The 19,571-nt window shown below is 44.8% G+C and overlaps 1 protein-coding gene across 1 annotated transcript in view; it reads right to left on the bottom strand.

The window, feature by feature from the left end:
- Window positions 1-19,571, bottom strand: part of GLDC (glycine decarboxylase) — a 67,999-nt gene that overhangs the window by 12,691 nt on the left and 35,737 nt on the right. Inside the window, exons 16-18 of the mRNA XM_050945453.1 lie at window positions 17,337-17,412; window positions 9,388-9,513; window positions 6,117-6,266 (exon numbers count right to left, since the gene is read on the bottom strand). Of these exons, the coding sequence (XP_050801410.1) occupies window positions 6,117-6,266; window positions 9,388-9,513; window positions 17,337-17,412 (352 nt within the window). The remainder of the gene's footprint in view (window positions 1-6,116; window positions 6,267-9,387; window positions 9,514-17,336; window positions 17,413-19,571) is intronic.

Here is a 19,571-nt window from a genome sequence, read left to right as displayed (position 1 = left end):
AGTCTAAAATTTAGATTAATTTTGTTTTCCTTTACAAGGCCATATCCATTAAGTATAGGAAGGTTTAGCATCTTTTACAAATGCTAAATTCCTAACTAAATGTGTAACAGACACCTAGATCACAAAGGACTTTAGAGTTGTAAACAGAGGAGTTTCAGAGGGAGTTCTCTTGGAGGAGCAGGTTTTTGTATTTTTTGTATTGTATTTTGTAGTTTGTATGTGTGGAGGCTGCTAGGGGCAGTGTGCTGGGAGAGAAGCTGAGTCCTGTTTAGGGGGCGGGGCTTGTCTGCTTAGGGATCTTATAAAAGTAGCCAGCCAGTCAGGCAGCGGCATAGACAGCTGCAGCAGCACAGCAGCCAGCAAACAGGGGAGTTTCAGAGGGAGTTTACAGGGGGAGGCTGCGGGGCAGACTAAGAGACCTAGGCAGAGGAACTGACAGGCTAGTTAAGGGAGTGGGTGGTGGTCTGCCAGTGTTCTGGTGCCTGTTGGGGGTTTGTTTTGTTTCTTGGACTAACAGGTTTTAGGTGGGAAGGCAATGACCGATACAGAGGCAGCAGTGAAAGACACAATGAGGATGACTGGATGTGGAAGCTGCGGCATGTACATGATCCTGGAGGGGATACCTGAAAAGAGTTTTGTCTGCATGAAGTGCCGCCGATAGAGCTGATGGAAGGAAAGATCAGAGGACTGGAGATGCAGGTGGAAACTCTGTTTGAGTTTAGAAGGGGGTTTGAGTAGATGATGGAGCAGACACGAGGGGGCTGAAGGGATAAGCTCAGATGTGCAGATGGAAGCAGGACCAAAGAATTCAGAGGAGAGACTGCTGGGGGAGGAAAGTGGACGGTGGAAGCATGTGACTAAGAACCAGGCAGAGGAAAAGACGGGCCAGTGAAGGAGAAATAGAGCTCAGGAACAGGTCTGCAGAGTTGGAAAATGAAGAAGGGGCACAGCAGGTGGTCGCTGAAGGAGAGAGGGCAAGGAAAAAGAGAAGAGCTGCTAGTCCTACAGGAAAAGGGGAGGAGTCAATGGAGACAACACCAAATATGAGCCCCAGAAGGATACAGGAAGGGTTGCGGAAGATTGCAAGGATGAATAGGAATCGAGAGGACTTGCCGCCAGCGGGAGCAGGGGATAGACCGGAGAATCACACTGTCACCAGGAAAAGGCAGGTCTACGTGATTGGGGATTCCTTACTGAGAAGAATAGACAAGCCTGTAACTAGAGCTGATCCAGAGAACAGAAGGGTGTGCTGTCTGCCAGGTGCTAAGATACAGGATGTGGAGCTGAGGCTGAAAAGGATCCTAACGGGAGCAGGGAAGAATCCATTGATTGTCCTTCATGTGGGAACAAATGATACGGCTAGATTCTCGCTGGAATGTATCAAGGGAGACTATGCCAGACTGGGGAAGACGCTTAAGGAAATCGAGGCTCAGGTGATCTTCAGTGGGATTCTGCTGGTTCCTAGAGAAGGGTGACAAAGGTGTGACAAGATTATGGCGATGAACAGATGGCTCAGGCAGTGGTGCTATAAGGAGGGCTTTGGGATGTACGGCCACTGGGAAGCATTTATGGACAGAAGACTGTTCTCTCAGGATGGACTTCACCTGAGTAAGGAGGGAAATAGACTTCTAGGATGGAGGCTCGCCCAACTGATTAAGAGAGCTTTAAACTAGGAATTTGGGGGAGATGGTTGGGAGATGTCCAGGTAATCTCCAGGCTGGAATTTAACCTTGAGAGGGAAGAAAACAAAGTAAGAGAGGATACAGCCGTGGACAGAAAAATTGACATAAGGAGGAAGGGTAGTGTAGATACCAGTCAAATAGGTGATGCTGGTGGTAGAATGTCTGTGCCTAACCAGGTAAAGAATGTCAGTAAAGCCAAATGGCAAAAATTAAGATGTCTGTACACTAATGCGAGGAGCCTAGGTAACAAAATGGAGGAACTAGAGCTACTGGTGCAGGAAGTGAAACCGAATATTATAAGGATAACAGAAACATGGTGGAATAGTAGTCATGACTGGAGTACAGTTATTGAAGGCTATGTACTATTTAGGAAAGACAGAAATAAAGGCAAAGGTGGTGGAGTAGCATTGTATATCAATGATGAGGTTAACTGTAAAGAAAGAAGTGATGGAATGGATAAGACAGAGTCTGTCTGGACAAAAATCACACTGGGTAAGAAAGCTACTAGAGCCTCCCCTGAGATAGTGCTTGGGGTGTGCTACAGACCACCGGGATCTGATTTGGATATGGATAGAGACCTCTTTAATGTTTTTAAATGAAGTAAACACTAATGGGAATTGTGTGATCATGGGAGACACTAACTTCCCAGATATAGACTGGAGGACAAGTGCTATAACAATAATAGGGCTCAGATTTTTTCTGGATGTGATAGCTGATGGATTTCTTCACCAAGTAGTTGAAGAACCGACAAGAGAGGATGCCATTTTAGATTTGGTTTTGGTGAGTAGTGAGGACCTCATAGAAGAAATGGTTGTAGGGGACAGCCTTGGTTCGAGTGATCATGAGCTAATTCAGTTCAAACTAGACGGAAGGATAAACAAAAATAGATCTGGGACTAGGGTTTTTGACTTCTCAAGGGCTAACTTTAAAGACTTAAAGGAAATTAGTTAGGGAAGTGGATTGGACTAAAGAACTTGTGGATCTGAAGGCAGAGGAGGCCTGGAATTACTTTAAGTTGAAGTTGCAGAAACTATCAGAAGCCTGCATCCCAAGAAAGGGGAAAAAAACCATAGGCAGGAGTTGCAGATCAAGCTGGATGAGCAAGCATCTCAGAGAGGTGATTAAGAAAAAGCAGAAAGCCTACAAGGAGTGGAAGATGGGCGCGATTAGCAAGGAAAGCTACCTTAGAGAGGTCAGAACATATAGGGATAAAGTGAGAAAGGCTAAAAGCCATGTAGAGTTGGACCTTGCAAAAGGAATTAAAACCAATAGTAAAAAGTTCTATAGCCATATAAATAAGAAGAAAACAAAGAAAGAAGAAGTGGGACCGCTAAACACTGAGGATGGAATGGAGGTTAAGGATAACCTAGGCATGGCCCAATATCTAAATAAATACTTTGCCTCAGTCCTTAATGAGGCTAATGAAGAGCTTAGCGATAATGGAAGGATGACAAATGGGAATGAGGATATAGAGGTAGATATTACCACATCTGAGGCAGAAGCCAAAATTGAACAGCTTAATGGGACAAAATCAGAGGGCCCAGATAATCTTCACCCAAGAATATTAAAGGAACTGGCACATGAAATTGCAAGCCCATTAGCAAGAATTTTTAATGAATCGGTAAACTCAGGGGTTGTACTGTATGACTGCAGAATTGCTAACATAGTTCCTATTTTTAAGAAAGGGAAAAAAAGTGATCCAAGTAACTATAGGCCTGTTAGTTTGACATCTGTAGTATGTAAGGTCTTGGAAAAATTTTGAAGGAGAAAGTAGTTAAGGACATTGAGGTCAATGATAATTGGGACAAATTACAACATGGTTTTACAAAAGGTAGATCATGCCAAACCAACCTGATCTTCTTTGAGAAGGAAACAGATTATTTAGACAAAGGAAATGCAGTAGTTCTAATTTACCTCGATTTCAGTAAGGCATTTGACACGGTTCCACATGGGGAATTTTTAGTTAAATTGGAAAAGATGGGGATCAATATGAAAACTGAAAGGTGGATAAGGAACTGGTTAAAGGGGAGACAACAACGGGTCGTACTGAAGGGTGAACTGTCAGGCTGGAAGGAGGTTACTAGTGGAGTTCCTCAGGGGTCAGTTTTGGGACCAATCTTATTTAACCTTTTTATTACTGACCTTGGCACAAAAAGCGGGAATGTGCTAATAAAGTCTGCGGATGACACAAAGCTGGGGGGTATTGCTAACACAGAGAAGGACTGGGATATCATACAGGAAGATCTGGATGACCTTGTAAACTGGAGTAATAGTAATAGGATGAAATTTAATAGTGAAAAGTGCAAGGTCATGCATTTAGGGATTAATAATAAGAATGTTAGTTATAAATTGGGGACACATCAGTTGGAAGTAACAGAGGAGGAGAAGGACCTTGGAGTATTGGTTGATCACAGGATGACTATGAGCTGCCAATGTGATATGGCCGTTAAAAAAGCTAATGCGCTTTTAGGATGCAACAGGCGAGGTATTTCCAGCAAAGGTAAGGAGGTGTTAGTACCGTTATATAAGGCACTGGTGAGACCTCATATGGAATACTGTGTGCAGTTCTGGTCTCCCATGTTTAAGAAGGATGAATTCAAACTGGAACAGGTTCAGAGACGGGCTACTAGGAAGATCCGAGGAATGGAAAACCTGTCCTATAAAAGGAGACTTGAAGAGCTTGGCTTGTTTAGCCTAACCAAAAGAAGGTTGAGGGGGGATATGCTTGCTCTTTATAAATATATCAGAGGGATTAATATTAGGGAGGGAGAGGAATTATTTAAGCTTAGTACCAATGTGGAAACAAGAACAAATGGGTATAAACTGGACACTAGGAAGTTTAGACTCGAAATTAGACGAAGGTTTCTAACCATTAGAGGAGTGAAGTTCTGGAACAGCCTTCCACGGAGAGTAGTGGGGGCAAAAGACATCTGGCTTTAAGACTAAGCTTGATAAGTTTATGGAAGGGATGGTATGATGGGATAGCCTAATTTTGGCAATTGATCTTTGATTATCAGCAGATAAGTATGCCCAGTGGTCTGTGATGGGATGTTGGGTGGGATGGGATCTGAGTTACTGCAGAGAATTCTTTCCTGAGTGCTGGCTGGTGGGTCTTGCCCACATGCCCAGGGTTTAGCTGATCGCCATATTTGGGGTCAGGAAGGCATTTTCCTCCAGGGCAGATTGGCAGAGGCCCTGGAGGTTTTTTGCCTTCCTCTGCAGCATGGGGCACGGGTCACTTGCTGGAGGATTCTCTGCAGCTTGAGGTCTTCAAACCACAATTTGAAGACTTCAATAACTCAGACATAGGTTAGGGGTTTGTTATAGAAGTGAATGGGTAGGATTCTGTGGCCTGCTTTGTGCAGGAGGTCAGACTAGATGATCATAATGGTCCCTTCTGACCTTAAAGTCTATGAGTTTAATTTACTGTTCTGGCCTTTCAGATAGTTTTTAGAAAAATCTTTGAGGCCAATGAGAACATTACAAATAATTCTATTCACTAGACTTCTGGTAATTCCACATGTAGCCCATTTTAAATTATATTTTTGACATAGCAATTTCCTGCATATCTTTGTGTGACCTTAATGAACTACGTGTAAGTATCTTTGGGGTCCATTGTTTTAAGTTAATGGTTTTGTAAGATTGTGTTCTACTCCACAGGGGAGGGCTAAAGCTCTGTCGGGAATAGGTGGTGATTAAGACAAACCAGTCAGGTTGTAGCCCTTCCAGGGAGGTGTCACCTGGGAAGCCTTCCATATACTATTTCAAACTGGATTCTCCAGAAACTAGCAGACAAAGAAATGACATTTGGATAAAAGGCTTGAGTTTTAACTTTCTCAGGGCCTCTCTTTTGATCCAACAAGTCGACAGGACCGTCCACGAGGGAACAACACTTGCAGAAGGGATGGAAGGACTTGACCTGTGATGGCCCCATAAGACTGATGGGTGACCTCGGGTAAGCTTTTTTGTATGTAGGTAGGTTCTTTTATTGTTTTGAATGTGTTTTCTCTCCAATACTGTCACCTTAATAAATGTGCTTGCTTATAAAGAGCTGTGTGATAACTTGTAACTGCAGGCAATGATGCTGTTCACAGCCTCTGGAGACAAAGCAAAGCATAGACACTGGGCTGCTTAGGCCGCCTGGCTTGGTGGAAATATCACCGTATAAGGCAGGGAACTGTGCAGCCTTGAAAACTCTGAGTCAGGACGGAGAGAGATGCTGATTGCTGCCCTGAACTGTGACAATATTTTTTACATCCAATTTCTACTGGTGTTTTTGGTAACCTCAGTTTCTTTCCAAACATTTATGGTGTATCAGTCTTATGGTGAAGCTGTGGTAGAGTTGAAAATGTGAGAACTGACATTTGTTGTTTCTCTGGAAGTTACCACCACCAACGCCAATAAATAGCTAAAATCTGTTCAACAGATTCACACCTGGGCATTCATGTTTGCACCATCTAGGTAAACCTGGCCTCCATGTCTGTGAATCAGGTCACACACATCACTGATATCCTCTTCAAACACACCATTGGTGGATGGGTATGTGATCATAATGGCTGCCAAGTTATCTTTGTGCTTATCCACCTTTAGAAAAGGAGGGAATACAGAAGGTTACTCGAGGGTCACAAAGTTCTCTTCAGCAAAATCCTTTATAAAAATCGGGTAGTTACTGTCACCGCCACAAGTGTTTCACAAGTTTACCCATCTCATCCAGCAAAATCGTAACTGCCAATCACCCTTCCTGGCACATGATTTTGGTGCTAAGTTGTAGACTTTGGGGAAATTTAATGATGGCTAAGAAAAAAAAATGTTTATGCAAATGTTCTATCATGACAAATGTCTGGTTACTTAAGTGAAAGCTGTTGAGATCTACTTTTCCTTCAGAAGCATCTATGTAGAAATGTTTGTTCTTCACCAAGACTAATTTAAACCAACGATAGTGAGGGAAAAGTAGTATGAAAAACGGTTACTTGCCTGTACGGTAATGGCCATTCGAGATGTATGGTGGAATGGATGTGTGTGCCATACAAGTCTGTGTGCACCGAATGCAGTAGAGTTGGAGACTTTGTCGGCAGTACCATGAGGCAGCACATGTGCTCCTGCCATCCTTGTGTGTGGAGCCAAGGGCATAACATCTTTCACACAACTGTTTGTCTAATACCCACAGTCCCAGGGAAGGTGGGACAGTTGTGGAATGTATACGTGCACAATACATCTCAAAGAACAGCAGTTACTATACACTACAGGAAAGTAAACAGGTGTTTTTTCCCCCACCCCTTTGAGTGATTATGCACTGATACATTCCACTGCAGGTGATTCACAAGCAGTTTCCTTAGAGATGGTAGGACTTGAAGAGAGACTACAGCACTGACTTTCCAAAGATGGCATTGTCCCAGGAAGCTGGAGAGACAGTGTAATGACTGAAAAAGATATGTACTAACAACCATGTTGTTGCTGCTTTGCAAATGTCTACTATCGGTATGTTACTTAAGAAGGCTGAGGAGGCGTAACGAACCCTAGTGGAAAGGGCTGTTATTCTCTGAGGAGAGGAAACCTTGATACAGTCAGAAATCCAGTGAGATATATGCTGGGCTGTAACTGGTTGCCCTTTCATCATTTCAGCGAATCTCCTAAACTTTCTGTAGCCTCATCTGAAAGATTTTGTTGCTGTCCAGATGAGGATAGAGCCCTCCAAATGACTAGAGTGTGAAGCTTCTTTTCAGTTTTGCTAGAATGAGGTTTTTTTGGGGGAAAAACAAAACTGGAATATTAATGGTCTGAGGTGAAATGCAGATACAACCTTAAACATAAGCTTCAGGTGTAGCCTAAGAAAAACCTTACTTTTGTGAAATGTCATGGAGACAGAGTCAGCTAGCAGTGCCTCAAGCTCCAACCCCCTTCTTGTGGAAGTAATTGCTCCCAGAAAGGCTATTTTCATTGACAGCAATGATAATCAAGTTGTTGCCAAAGGTTTGAAAGGGAAGCCCATTAAACAGGTCCTATGAGGGTACTGGATCAGAGACTGGAGGGTGCATACAAATAAGACCCTTTAAAAGTTCTCAGATAATATTAAAGGCAAAATAGCAAAGTATCCCAATGGAAAGGCAGTTTGGGGCACCACATTTTAAGAAAGATGTGGAGAAACTGGAGGGAACCCGACCTATAAGGTATGCTTACTCTTGAGAAAAGATGACTGAGCAGGGACCTGATAAGTCTTCAAATGTATTATGGGCTGTTATAAAGTGGATAACAATTGTTTTCCATGTCCACTGAAGGTAGGACAAGTACTAAGAGGCTTAATTTGCAGCAAGGGAGATTTAAGTTAAATATTAGAAAAAAAGAAAATCTTATTCTAGGGATAGTTCTGGAATAGGCTTCCAAGGGAGGCTGTGAAATCCCCATCACTGAAGGTTTTTTAAAAACAGGTTAGACAAACACCTCCCAGGGATGGACTAGGTATATTTGGTTCTGCCTTACTGTAGGGGGCTGGACTAGATGACCTCTCAAAGTCCCTTCCAGCCCTATACTTCTATGAGCTCTAAGGCAGAAATCCCTGGTTCTTTGTCCTCATGGAGAATGAGATACAGCTAGGACATTTGTCTCTCATACATCCCTTGCCTAAACAAATGAGGAAACTCTCGTGCCTATCAGTGACACAGATAATAGCCCTGATTGTGGTACATTTTTTCAATCCAGGAGATTTCTGCATGGCAACCCTCCCACCCCCCGTCCCACACACATCCCCCAAAGTGCTATTAACAGACTAAACTAGAACTACACTGAAGTGAACTACAACTATAAAACAGGAGAAAATCTCTTTTGAAGCTAACTGAGGCTCAAGAGTGGTGGGGACCCCCAACTCTTGCCATAGGTGGTAAGAAGAAACTGAGAGGAAGGCGGTGGCCAGGCCCTTTTTATGCCCTCAGTTCCGCACATAAGGATGGCAGGGGCACATGTGCTGCTGGCAAAACTCTCTAACTTGAATGCATTGGGGATGCACACATCTACAGTGTAACGTATGTAACGTATGTGCGCACAATCACTTGAACGAGAAACGTAAGTTTAATCACATTTGAGAGATATTTTAAACCAGCTGCATTCATTGGTTAACAAAATTGGTCTCTCACATTTTCTAGGAAATTGGCTGTCAGTCTTTTTTCCCTTCAGTGGCAATGATGCAATGATAATTTCAAAACCTAACAGCTCCATAATATATTTTAAGTATATTCTGCTACTTCTTTAGCTTCATCTGCAGCCAATCTATTCAGAGATGCAGAGGCAGTTGCCTAGCAACATCTTACCCAGCCATGAGACTGCTCTTCAGTAGATGAAGGTTAAAGTGCAGCTACAAATGTTTGAGAATCACATGAATATGCTTCATTCACTTCAGATACTGAACACAGGAAGGCGGGGGGGGGCGAGGGGGAACCCAACAACTCTGCCATGAAAGAAGCTACAATGTATACTTTTTCAACCATTTCTACACAAAAGGAACCCCAAATTTAAAGAGGGCTTACAAATTTAATGGCTTGTGTCTCAAAAAACAAGAAAAGGAAGAAGGATTTATTCTTCTTTTAAAGCAAGTATCTATTATTTATTTGCACTGTTTTCTCACATAACAGAAAATCTGATACAGATGCTAACAATCCATTACCCAGAGGGAAAGTTCCCACCACCCAAAATAAACAGCAGATGTGACACTCACCATTGCTTTTAGATGGGCAATATCAATGTTTCCATTTTTATCCACCTCGACTGGCTGAATCTTCATCCCTGCCATTTGGGCACTTGCTGGGTTGGTACCATGAGCAGATTTAGGAATAAGACAAACCTGAGTGGGGAAAAATGTAAGTTCTAATTACACTGACCAACCATGAAAGCCCAATGCAGTAAAACCCATCAAAAGGTGCATTTTGTTATCAGACCTCCAGAAAAAGTACAAGTACTACTTGTATTACAAGAATTCAACACAATTTTCATACAGCAAAATGTTTACATAAAACCTATTACCATATTAACTGTTCATTTACTGAGTATTCCTTACACTGAGGGCCACTTTTGAAGAAACACTTCCATTATAAGGTTCTACTTGCATGTGGTTTGTATTTCATCTCAGAAGGAATTATTTATTACACACTAGTTTCGAGACGTTAGTCAACCTCTATATATACACACACACCCTGGAGTGAACATATCCGAATTTCAATCTCATTTGAAGATTGAAAAGCTCTCTACTGTACCTCCCAACTCTCACTTCCCAGTCACGTCTATGTTTGATCTCTGGATGCAAGACAGAGCTTCTAAAGAATCACGGTATCTGGATGTAACAGAGAAATCTTTGAGTTTTATTGTCCGTATGAGCAGTTTTCCAATTTAAAAAAAATGCAAACTAGGAATAATTTGAAGATTAAAGTACCTACACTGAAAGTGTTTTCATCTCGTTACTGAATGTACATGAGCATAAATAAAACTCAGCTGCTTTTATGCATTTATGAATTTAGTTGACAAATTTGTTAGCCAATTTTACTAAAACTCCACCACTTTGTAGAAGAATTAGATACAAACATTGTTCAAATTCATTACCAACGTCAGGGGTGGGCAAACATTTTGGCCTGAGTGCCACATCTGGGAATAGAAATTGTATGGCGGGCCATGAATGCTCAAAAAATTGGGGTTGGGGTGCGGGAGAGGTTGAGGGCTCTGGGGTGGGGCCAGAAATGAGGACTTTAGGGTATGGGAGGGGGCTCCAGGCTAGGGTGGGAGAGTGGAATGTGGGTGTGTGTGTGCAGGCTCTGGGGTGGGGTTGAGGAGTTTGGGGTGTAGGAGGATACTCTAGGCTGGAACCAAGGGATTCGGAGGGCGGGAGAGGGTTCAGGGCTAGGGCAGCGGTGTGGGAAGGCTCTGGCCGAGGTTGTGGGCTCTGAAGTGGGGCTGGAGATGAGAGTTTTGGAGTGCAGGAGGGTGCTCTGGGCTGGGATTGAGGGATTTGGAGAGCGGGAAGGGGATCAGGGCTGGGGCAGGAGGTTGGGGTGTGGGGAGAGGCTCGGGGTGCAGGCTCCGAGCAGCGATTACCCCAAGCGGCTCCTGGAAGCAGCGGCATGTCTCTTCTCTGGCTCCTATGCGGAGGCATGGCCAGGCAGTTCTTTACACTGCCCCATCTGCAGGCACCGCCCCTGCAGCTCCCATTGGAGCGCCAGAGGGGACCACTGGAGCACGTAGAAGCCGGAGCGGAGCTGCGTGGAGCTGCGTGGTGCGACCCCCGACCCTGCTCCCCGGCTGGAGCACCAGAGTGGGGCCATGGTGTGGCCCCCCAACCCTGCTCCCTGGCTGGAGCGCTAGAGCAAGGCAAGCCCCAGACTCTGCTTCTCGGCGGGAGCTCGTAGGCCACCTTAAAATGCCTATGGCACATGGGTCATGGTCTGCCCACTCCGACCAACATCCAGTGATGCTGCGTTAGTATTCTCTGCAAATCATTAAACCAAGTCTACTTTTATACATAGTGATGCCTTTCTTGTAAACCTCAACTCTGGATTAAACAGATGAATTTTATAATTAAAATGAGTATGTAAATAAAGCTACTTAATTTTAATTGAGTTAAAGTAGCTTATAATGAAGTGCCTTATGGTCAATAAGTAATATGCTTTCAAATTAAATGAAGTGCTGCAACAGTTAAGATTTCTGCTTTTACACCATATAATTACAAACCAAATGTTAATAAAAATAGCCAATTTTTAAAAAGTGAAATCCAAAAAACTTAATAAAAGAGAATCTACTATGGCGCCAAGATAACTGCCCTGTTTGCAGCGATATATAAAATGTAACATTTAACATCTCCAAGTGTACTGAAAAGAATGTAAGGGGCCCAATTCTCCACTGTACTGCACCTTATATAGTCATTTGCAATTGTGCTGCATAATTACAGAGTGGGTATATAATGTTACATTTTGGCTGGGTAGTGTTTTACAACCACTTGGTGTAAAGTGTAAATGATTAGATGTGATGATGGCTGCTTGCATCTCTCAGAATATTTTTCCCACAAGGGGGCACCAAATCAAAAGGAGGCTAGCTCTGAAGAGAGCTTTTTGGTCAGATTCATTTGCTTTCATATTCAGCCACTGCAAAAAGCCAGATACCCCACGGCTGTGCACATCACATTTGAACTTTAAGACAGCCGTAGATAATAGATACAGTGCCAGCTTTTACAGAAACTGGGAAAGATCATGCACACCAGATTACGTAGAAAGAACAAAACTTGTGTGTATGTTTAAGTGAAATACATATCTTAGGCTCACTGGAGAAATGTAAGCACTGAAGTACCTTTATATAAAAAAAGAAACAACTTGAGACGGACACTGCTGTGTAACAAGTTTCAAAAGAAGTCCAAGTGTTAATTTCAATTGACAACGTTTTTGTAATCTTAACAAATGCTTCCTTCCTCATCATTCTAAAATTTATAAGAAACATAGTGGGCATCCTGCTGCCAGGAAGCAGGGCTGGCTCCAGGCACCAGTGTAGGAAGCAGGTGCATGGGGCATCCAATTCAAAGGGGCGGCACCTCCAGGTCTTCGGCAGCAATTCGGTGGCGGGTCCCTCATTCCCTCTCTTTCTCTTTGAGCTGCCGCCGAATTGCCGCCTAGGAGGAAGAGCGGGAGGACCGGCCGCCGAAGAAGCGGTGTGATTGAGCTGTTGCTGAAGTGCCACCACTTTTTTTTTTTTTTGGAGTGGTGGGGGCGGGGAAGGCCGCTAGGGGCGGCAGAAAAGCTAGAGCCAGCCCTGCCAGAAAGCTGACCCTGACAACCTGCCTCTTCTCTTGAGCTCTGTTCTAACCCTGAAAGCCTGCCATGGGTGATCTTTAAATATTGAACTCCACAAAGATTGTACCTAGCTGCTTTCCAGACTCAGGCCTGGTCTACACTACGCGTTTAAACCGGTTTTAGCAGCGTTAAACCGATTTAACGCTGTACCTGTCCACACGAGGTCCTTTATATCGATATAAAGGGCTTTTAAATCAGTTTCTGTACTCCTCCCCAACGAGAGGAATAGCGCTAAAATCGCTATTACCATATCAGGTTAGGATTAGTGTGGCCGCAAACAGACGGTATTGGCCTCCGGGTGGTATCCCACAGTGCACCATTGTGACTGCTCTAGACAGCAATCCGAACTCTGATGCAGTGGCCAGGTAGACAGGAAAAGCCCCGCAAACTTTTGATTTTCATTTCCTGTTTGCCCAGCGTGGAGCTCTGATCAGCACAAGTGGCGATGCAGTTCCAAATCCAAGAGCTCCAGCATGGACCGTACGGGAGATACTGGATCCGATCGCTGTATGGAGAGACAAATCTGTTCTATCAGAGCTCCGTTACAGAAGACGAAATGCCAAAGCATTTGAAAAAAATCTCCAGGCTATGATACAGAGTCCACAGCACAGTGCTGCGTGACAAGCGTAACGGAAAGCCAAAGAATGAAATGGACTCTCATGCAGGGAGGGGGTACTGAGGACTCCACCTATCCCACAGTCCCCAGCAGTCTCTGAAAAGTATTTGCATTCTTGGCTGAGCTCCCAGTGCCTGTAGGTTCAAATACATTGTCCAGCGTGGTTCAGGGTATAGCTCGTCAATGTACCCCCCTCTCCCCCGTGAAAGAAAAGGGAAAAAATCGTTTCTTGACTTTTTTCAATGTCACCCTACGTCTACTGAATGCTGCTGGTAGACGCGATGCTGCGGCAGTGAAGAGCAGTATCTGCTCCCCTCCCCTTCCCGGTGGCAGACAGTACAATAGGACTGCTATCCATCGTCATCAGCCCATGAGTGCTCCTGGCTGGCCTCAGGTGAGGCTGGCCGGGGTGCCTGGGTAAAAATAGGAATAACTCCCGGTCATTCCCGGTAGATGGTACAGAACGGCTGGTAACCGTCCTCATCATAGCAACTGGGGGCTGAGCTCCATCAGCCCCCTCCCTTTCATGTGTAAAGAAAAGATTCTGTACTGCCTGGACTATCATAGCAGTGGGATGCTGGGCTCCTCTCCCCCACACCGTTTAATGTTCTGCCTGGACTATCATAGCAGCTGGAGGCTGCCTCCCCCTCATTTTATCTCAGTAACAAGTCAGTGTTTCTTATTCCTGCATTCTTTATTACTTCATCACACAAATGGGGGGGACACTGCAATGGTAGCCCAGGAGGGTTGGGGGAGCAGGGAAGCAATGGGTGGGGTTGTTGCAGGGACACCCCCTAGAATGGCTTGCAGCTCATCATTTCTGCGGGATCTGACATTGAGCAGCTGTGCTCTCTGATACACTGGTTCTCTAGTACACCTGCCCCATATTCTAGGCAGGACTGACTATTTTTAGATACCATAAAGGAGGGATTGACTCAGGGAGTCATTCCCATTTTTGTCTTTGCGCCCCCGGCCGACCTCAGCCAGGGGCACCCATGACAGCAGCAGACAGTACAGAATGACTGATAACCAACTCTGCTGTCATGCAAAGGCAAATGAATGCTGCTGTGTAGCGCTGGAGTATCGCCTCTATCAGCGGCATAGGGTGATAGTAAAAAAAAAAAAAAGCTGAACGGGCTCCATGGTTGCCGTGCTATGGCGTCTGCCAAGGAATCCAGGGAAAAAGGGCGCGAAATGATTGTCTGCCGTTGCTTTCCCAGAGGAAGAAATGACAGGCGACATTTACCCAGAACCACCTGCGACAATGATTTTTGCCCCATCAGGCACTGGGATCTCAATCCAGAATTCCAAGGGACGGGGGAGACTGCGGGAACTATGGGATAGCTACGGAATAGCTACCCACAGTGCAACGCTCCAGAAATCAATGCTAGCCTCGGACCATGGACGCACACCACTGAATTAATGTGCTTAGTGTGGCCACGTGCACTCGACTTTATACAATCTATTTTGCAAAACCGGTTTATGTAAAATCGGAATAATCCCATAGTGTAGACATACCCATAGAAAGAAAAAAATAATTTGATCCCTCAGTGAGGAATCCATTATTAAGTGACAAGAACATTAACATTACTTTAAAAACGGTCTGATTTAAAATCTTAATGCCATGGAAATCCAGAAAAAGAATATTTTGTCCAATCAAGACCAGAGACAGTTTTTGCTGTCAAGTGATTGCTTCCCCAAAACAGCAATTCTTCATTAAAGCTATCACACCATGAACTGCATTGTAGACTGAGATATACAAGTGAAAAAAGCCCATATGCAACAGAAAAAACACAATTTTAAAGAACATTACTATAGTCCACCACATAATATACTACCAGTCATTTTACTGCAAAATTATTTTGATTTCACTAATACCTGGCACGTGCTGATCCAAGTAACTTTAGAAAGGAAGCTCCTTCAAAAGGCTGTCTGCACAATTATCATCCTTCCTGGATACTTATGAGCACAGAGGAACTCAGAGGTATACAGAGAACTGTCTTGGGTATACAGAGAACCCCAAAACCCTGAGGGCTGGATCTGGCCCGTGGGCTGTAATTTGCCCACTCCTGCTTTACTGCCTGCTCTAGTTGGTAGCATAATAGTTAAATACAATGAGAAAATGTTCGTCTAGATGCCTGCTATGTTGGTTAAGCTGTTTTTTCATGTTCTTCCATGTGCCCCTTAGGGGATCTGAGGTACCATTGTAACTTGTTTATTATTAGATTTATTCTACAGACAAAAAATTGCCCACTATTTAAAACTATTTCCTTAAGAAGTAGGGATTTTTCCCTTTAATTCTATGAAAGAAACATTATTATATCAATTTAGGGGTGTATGTTGTGTGACAGACCCAGGCCAGTGGGGTACAGGAGTCTGGTAGAGGGCAAATATACTGGTCACTGGATAAGTAGTTTTCTGTTCCCCGAGTGACCAGAGCAGGGTCTGCACTAGAGTAGTCAGGAACTTGCTAGAACCAATTAAGGCAGACAGGCTGATTAGATCACCTGCAGCCAATCAAGGCAGGCTAATCAGGGCACCTGGGTTTCAAAAGGAGCTCACTCCAGTCAGATGGGGGAGGAGCCAGAGGAGAGGAAGTGTGTGTGAGGAGCTGGGAGTAAGAGGCACAAGGAGCTGAGACTGAGAGGCTGTGCTGCTGGAGGACTAAGGAGTACAAGCGTTATCAGATACCAGGAGGAAGGTCCTGTGGTGAGGATAAAGAAGGTGTTTGGAGGAGGCCTTGGGGAAGTAGCCCAGGGAGTTGTAGCTGTCATGTAGCTGTTACAAGAGGCACTATAGACAGCTGCAAATCCACAGGGCCCTGGGCTGGAACCTGGAGTAGAGGGTGGGCCCGGGTTCCTCCCAACTCCTGATCAGACACAGGAGGAGTTGATCTAGACTGTGGGGGAGATCACGGAGGTGAGCAAATCTGCCAATAAGCACAGGACCCACCAAGGTAGAGGAGGAACTTTGTCACAGTTGACAGGAAGGAATTCTTTTTGGAGGTAGATTATGTTATGAATGTTCAATTTTAGTAGCGTTAAAGACAGTAAGGCTAACAAGTTGTGTCTCAGGGCTCTGGAAATTTCAGATTGAGAACATGCAGGTATTAGTCCACTCCCGTCCTGCACCCCTGCTTCACTCCTAACCCTTGCCCTCCCCTCCTGCACCCCACTTCACCCCTGACCCTGGCCCTCCCCTCCCAACACTCCTTCTCCCCTAACCCCTGCACTCCCTTGTGGTCCTGGCCCCCTGCACCTCCTCCTCATGTGGCACCCCAGGCATGCCAGAATGTGGCTGCATGTAGCGCACAGCTCTTCCTCCTTCGGCCCTTCCCACCACCCAGGGCACTTAGAAACCTGCTGCTGCAGTTCTAGCACTGAAGAGAGCCTGCTCCAGCAAGGGTCCCAGGGCCGTATTCCTGTGGGGAGGTGGGGCTCTGAGCACCCTGGGCTCTGGCAGGGAGCAGGCACAGCAGCATCCATGGGGCAGTGGGGAGAGAACCTGATGCTGCTGGGCCCAATCCTGTGCTTCGCCCATGGGCAGCATATATAAGAGGGTTGGGGAGCCTAAGCTGCCCCAAAAAAGGGCTGGCCATGCAGGAGAGCAAATGCTGTGGATACAGCATGGATCAGCTCCCTTTGGAGATGTGTCAGCCCACTGCCTCTCTGGCAGAGAGAAGCGGGTGGTGGGGGTGGTCTTGGGGGCGAGGTGGAGTGGGGGCAGGGCCACGGTCTGGGTGCCAGTGGCTCCTCCCATTTCTAGGGAGCTTTCAGCACTCACGTGCAAGCCTCTCTAAAAATGGAAGACTTCTGCCACTTATGGTGCCACCCCACTGTTGTACCCCGGGCGGCTCTGCACTGTGGGTGGCTGCCCCGCTCGCCACGCCCTAGTTATGGCCCTGGTCAAACCTGAACTTACCTTTGGTACTTATACGGCTTGTATTCTTGTAGTATTTGATCAATACGTCAAATATTGTGGGACTATCACGACAACACATTGTGAGGTAGAGAAGTGCTGTTACCTTTTGTTCTATGTAGGGAACTAAGGCACAGCCTAAGTGACTTGGCCAGGGTCATCCATGAATTCTTTGGCAGAACAAGGACTCTAGGTTTCCCAAATCTCAGGCTACCAACCTAACCACTGGACCACTCTTCCTCTAGAACATATTCTCCAAACCATTTGCTCCACAAAGAGTTATGTCTCAGATGGTTTCACACTTACATTTCTATGATGTTCTCCTTTTGCATTTAAGTAAGCCTTGATTGCAGTCAATCCAGCATATTCACCCTGGGCCCCACTGCAAGAACACAAACCCCATTATAAAGTATGAACTAGAATGTCCGTGTAGTACTGTTGGTAACATTAAAACCATTCTTGCTGGATTTGAGCTAGTTTAAGTAGTTCATAAAGAACAAATACAATCTATGTGGTAAGCTGCACATGCACAGGAGATACCAGACAAGTGCACACAGTTTATCACACATACTAGGTGAAACATATTATAGTGATGTCACTAGCTTTTATTCTATCAGCACTAGGACTGCAACAACATTGTAGGTACTGAATAGAATCCCCATTTCTAACCACATAATATTACTTTAACTAGCAAAAAAAAAATTACACACACACACACACAGCTAGTACAGAGATGCTGTTCCATCGAGAATAGAAGGCCTGGATAAAGCATTACAACATAACAGAGATCCAGCAACTGGAATCCCTTTACAATCATTTAAAGAGGCAGAAGACATCATTTCAGTATATTTGGCATGAAATGAGTGATTATAGTTCCACTATGCAGGATAACAGTACTCACTACTACAGTAAAACCCTAGAGATTCTCTAGCCTCATAAAACTTTGCATATTAATGAAGAGCATTTTCAAAAAGAATTTAAGTTACGTAGCTGCTGGCTTCTCCAACAGTATTCAAAATAGCACTATTCCAAGAGCTTTGCTGATGTGCTTCTTTTAACTTCCTCAACACACCTAGTTCCAAAAAGCCTAAACCCCTGGCTGTGGGCCCATTCCTATTCCCTGCCTGGCAGCTTCTTGCACTATTAGACAGTAAAAAACAGCCCATGGAGATTTTGTCAGTGGACAGAAATTAAGGGATGTTATAGTTCAGTGCTCAGCTCAGGTGGGTTGTAAGGAATTAAAACACTTTATATTACTCAATCAACTGACTCCACCCAGCCCAGCGAAGAATCACATCCAACTAGCTTCTCAGACAGGATGGTTATAGGCCATTGTGTGGCATTTGGAATGGGGGACCAAATGATTATCTAGATCACCTGTGAAATGAAAAGAAACGTTCATGTATCTTCTAAACACTGAGAAAGAATTCATCGTATGCCTGAAGTTATCCCATTATTTCAGTGAACAAAGTATTCAGGTGTGTCTGACGTTCCTTACCTTTAAGATGAGAGGGCCAGTTTTAGTGACAGGTCAACCTTTGTCTTAGTTTATTTTAGATTTGAGGGCCCCAATCTAAGTCTCTCTCTATATACACTTTCTAGAATCAGTAAAGAGCCTTCCTCCCATTAGTGCTATCAGAAAATGATAGCAGCAGCACGGAGGCAGTATTTGCCTGAGAACATGGCTGCTTCAGAGAGCAACAGTGATCATGGGGCTGAGGGAAAACAGGATAAAGCACCCCAAGTTTTCCGGAAAGGGGTAGGATAGTACACCTGGAGCAATCAGCACACACCCGTCACTGTGCTCCCCTGCTCTCATTCCACCAAAGCAACACAATCACCCCTGTGCTCACCGCTAGTTATTGCCAGCAGGGCAGATTAAATGGCTCACCAAGTCCTCAAATATGAGATTTGGCAAGCCACCCTTGCCCATTTGAAAAGGGGACAATGAGATTTGCTTAGCCCTGTATGATAGAGTCTCTCCCACGCACCACCATCCCCGCAGATTTTTCTGTCTGAAGCAGCACTTGTTTAGCCAAAGGCTGCCTTACCCATCTGACAAGCTCTACCTCGAAAATGAAGAGAAGAGCATTAAAAACAAAGAAGAGACTTGAAACATCAAAGTGAACTTGAAAGGGGCGAGGAAAGGGCAAGATTGATCTGTCACTCATCCTGACCCTCAAACGTGTAGAAGAAAACATTGCCAGATTAAGATTCTCTAATACTATTGCCTCACTGAAGCCTCAGTGCCTGAGTCTTGCATTCTGTGGAAGAAGCTAACCCTTAGATCCCCTCCAATTAGGGATGCCCACAGCCCACTGTGTATACTCACAGTACATATCATTGGCAGTGGTGAGGAGTAGCAGCCCTGGCGATTCCCCTGCCCACTCAGGTTTAGCCCCAACTGGCCTTCCATCATGATGGGGTGGAGGGAGTACAAAACTGAGTGAGTGATGATATGAACTGGTGCATAGGGGCTGCAGCACTGCTCAGGTTGTCCCAACAGTCCCTGTCATGATGGAGGTGCAGTGCGGCCATACC

This window comes from Gopherus flavomarginatus, chromosome 3 (assembly GCF_025201925.1).
Source record: "Gopherus flavomarginatus isolate rGopFla2 chromosome 3, rGopFla2.mat.asm, whole genome shotgun sequence".
In the NCBI taxonomy this organism is placed as follows: Eukaryota; Metazoa; Chordata; order Testudines; family Testudinidae; genus Gopherus; species Gopherus flavomarginatus.
Note: the sequence above shows the minus strand (reverse complement) of the source record. Positions and strands in the feature narration are given on the sequence as shown.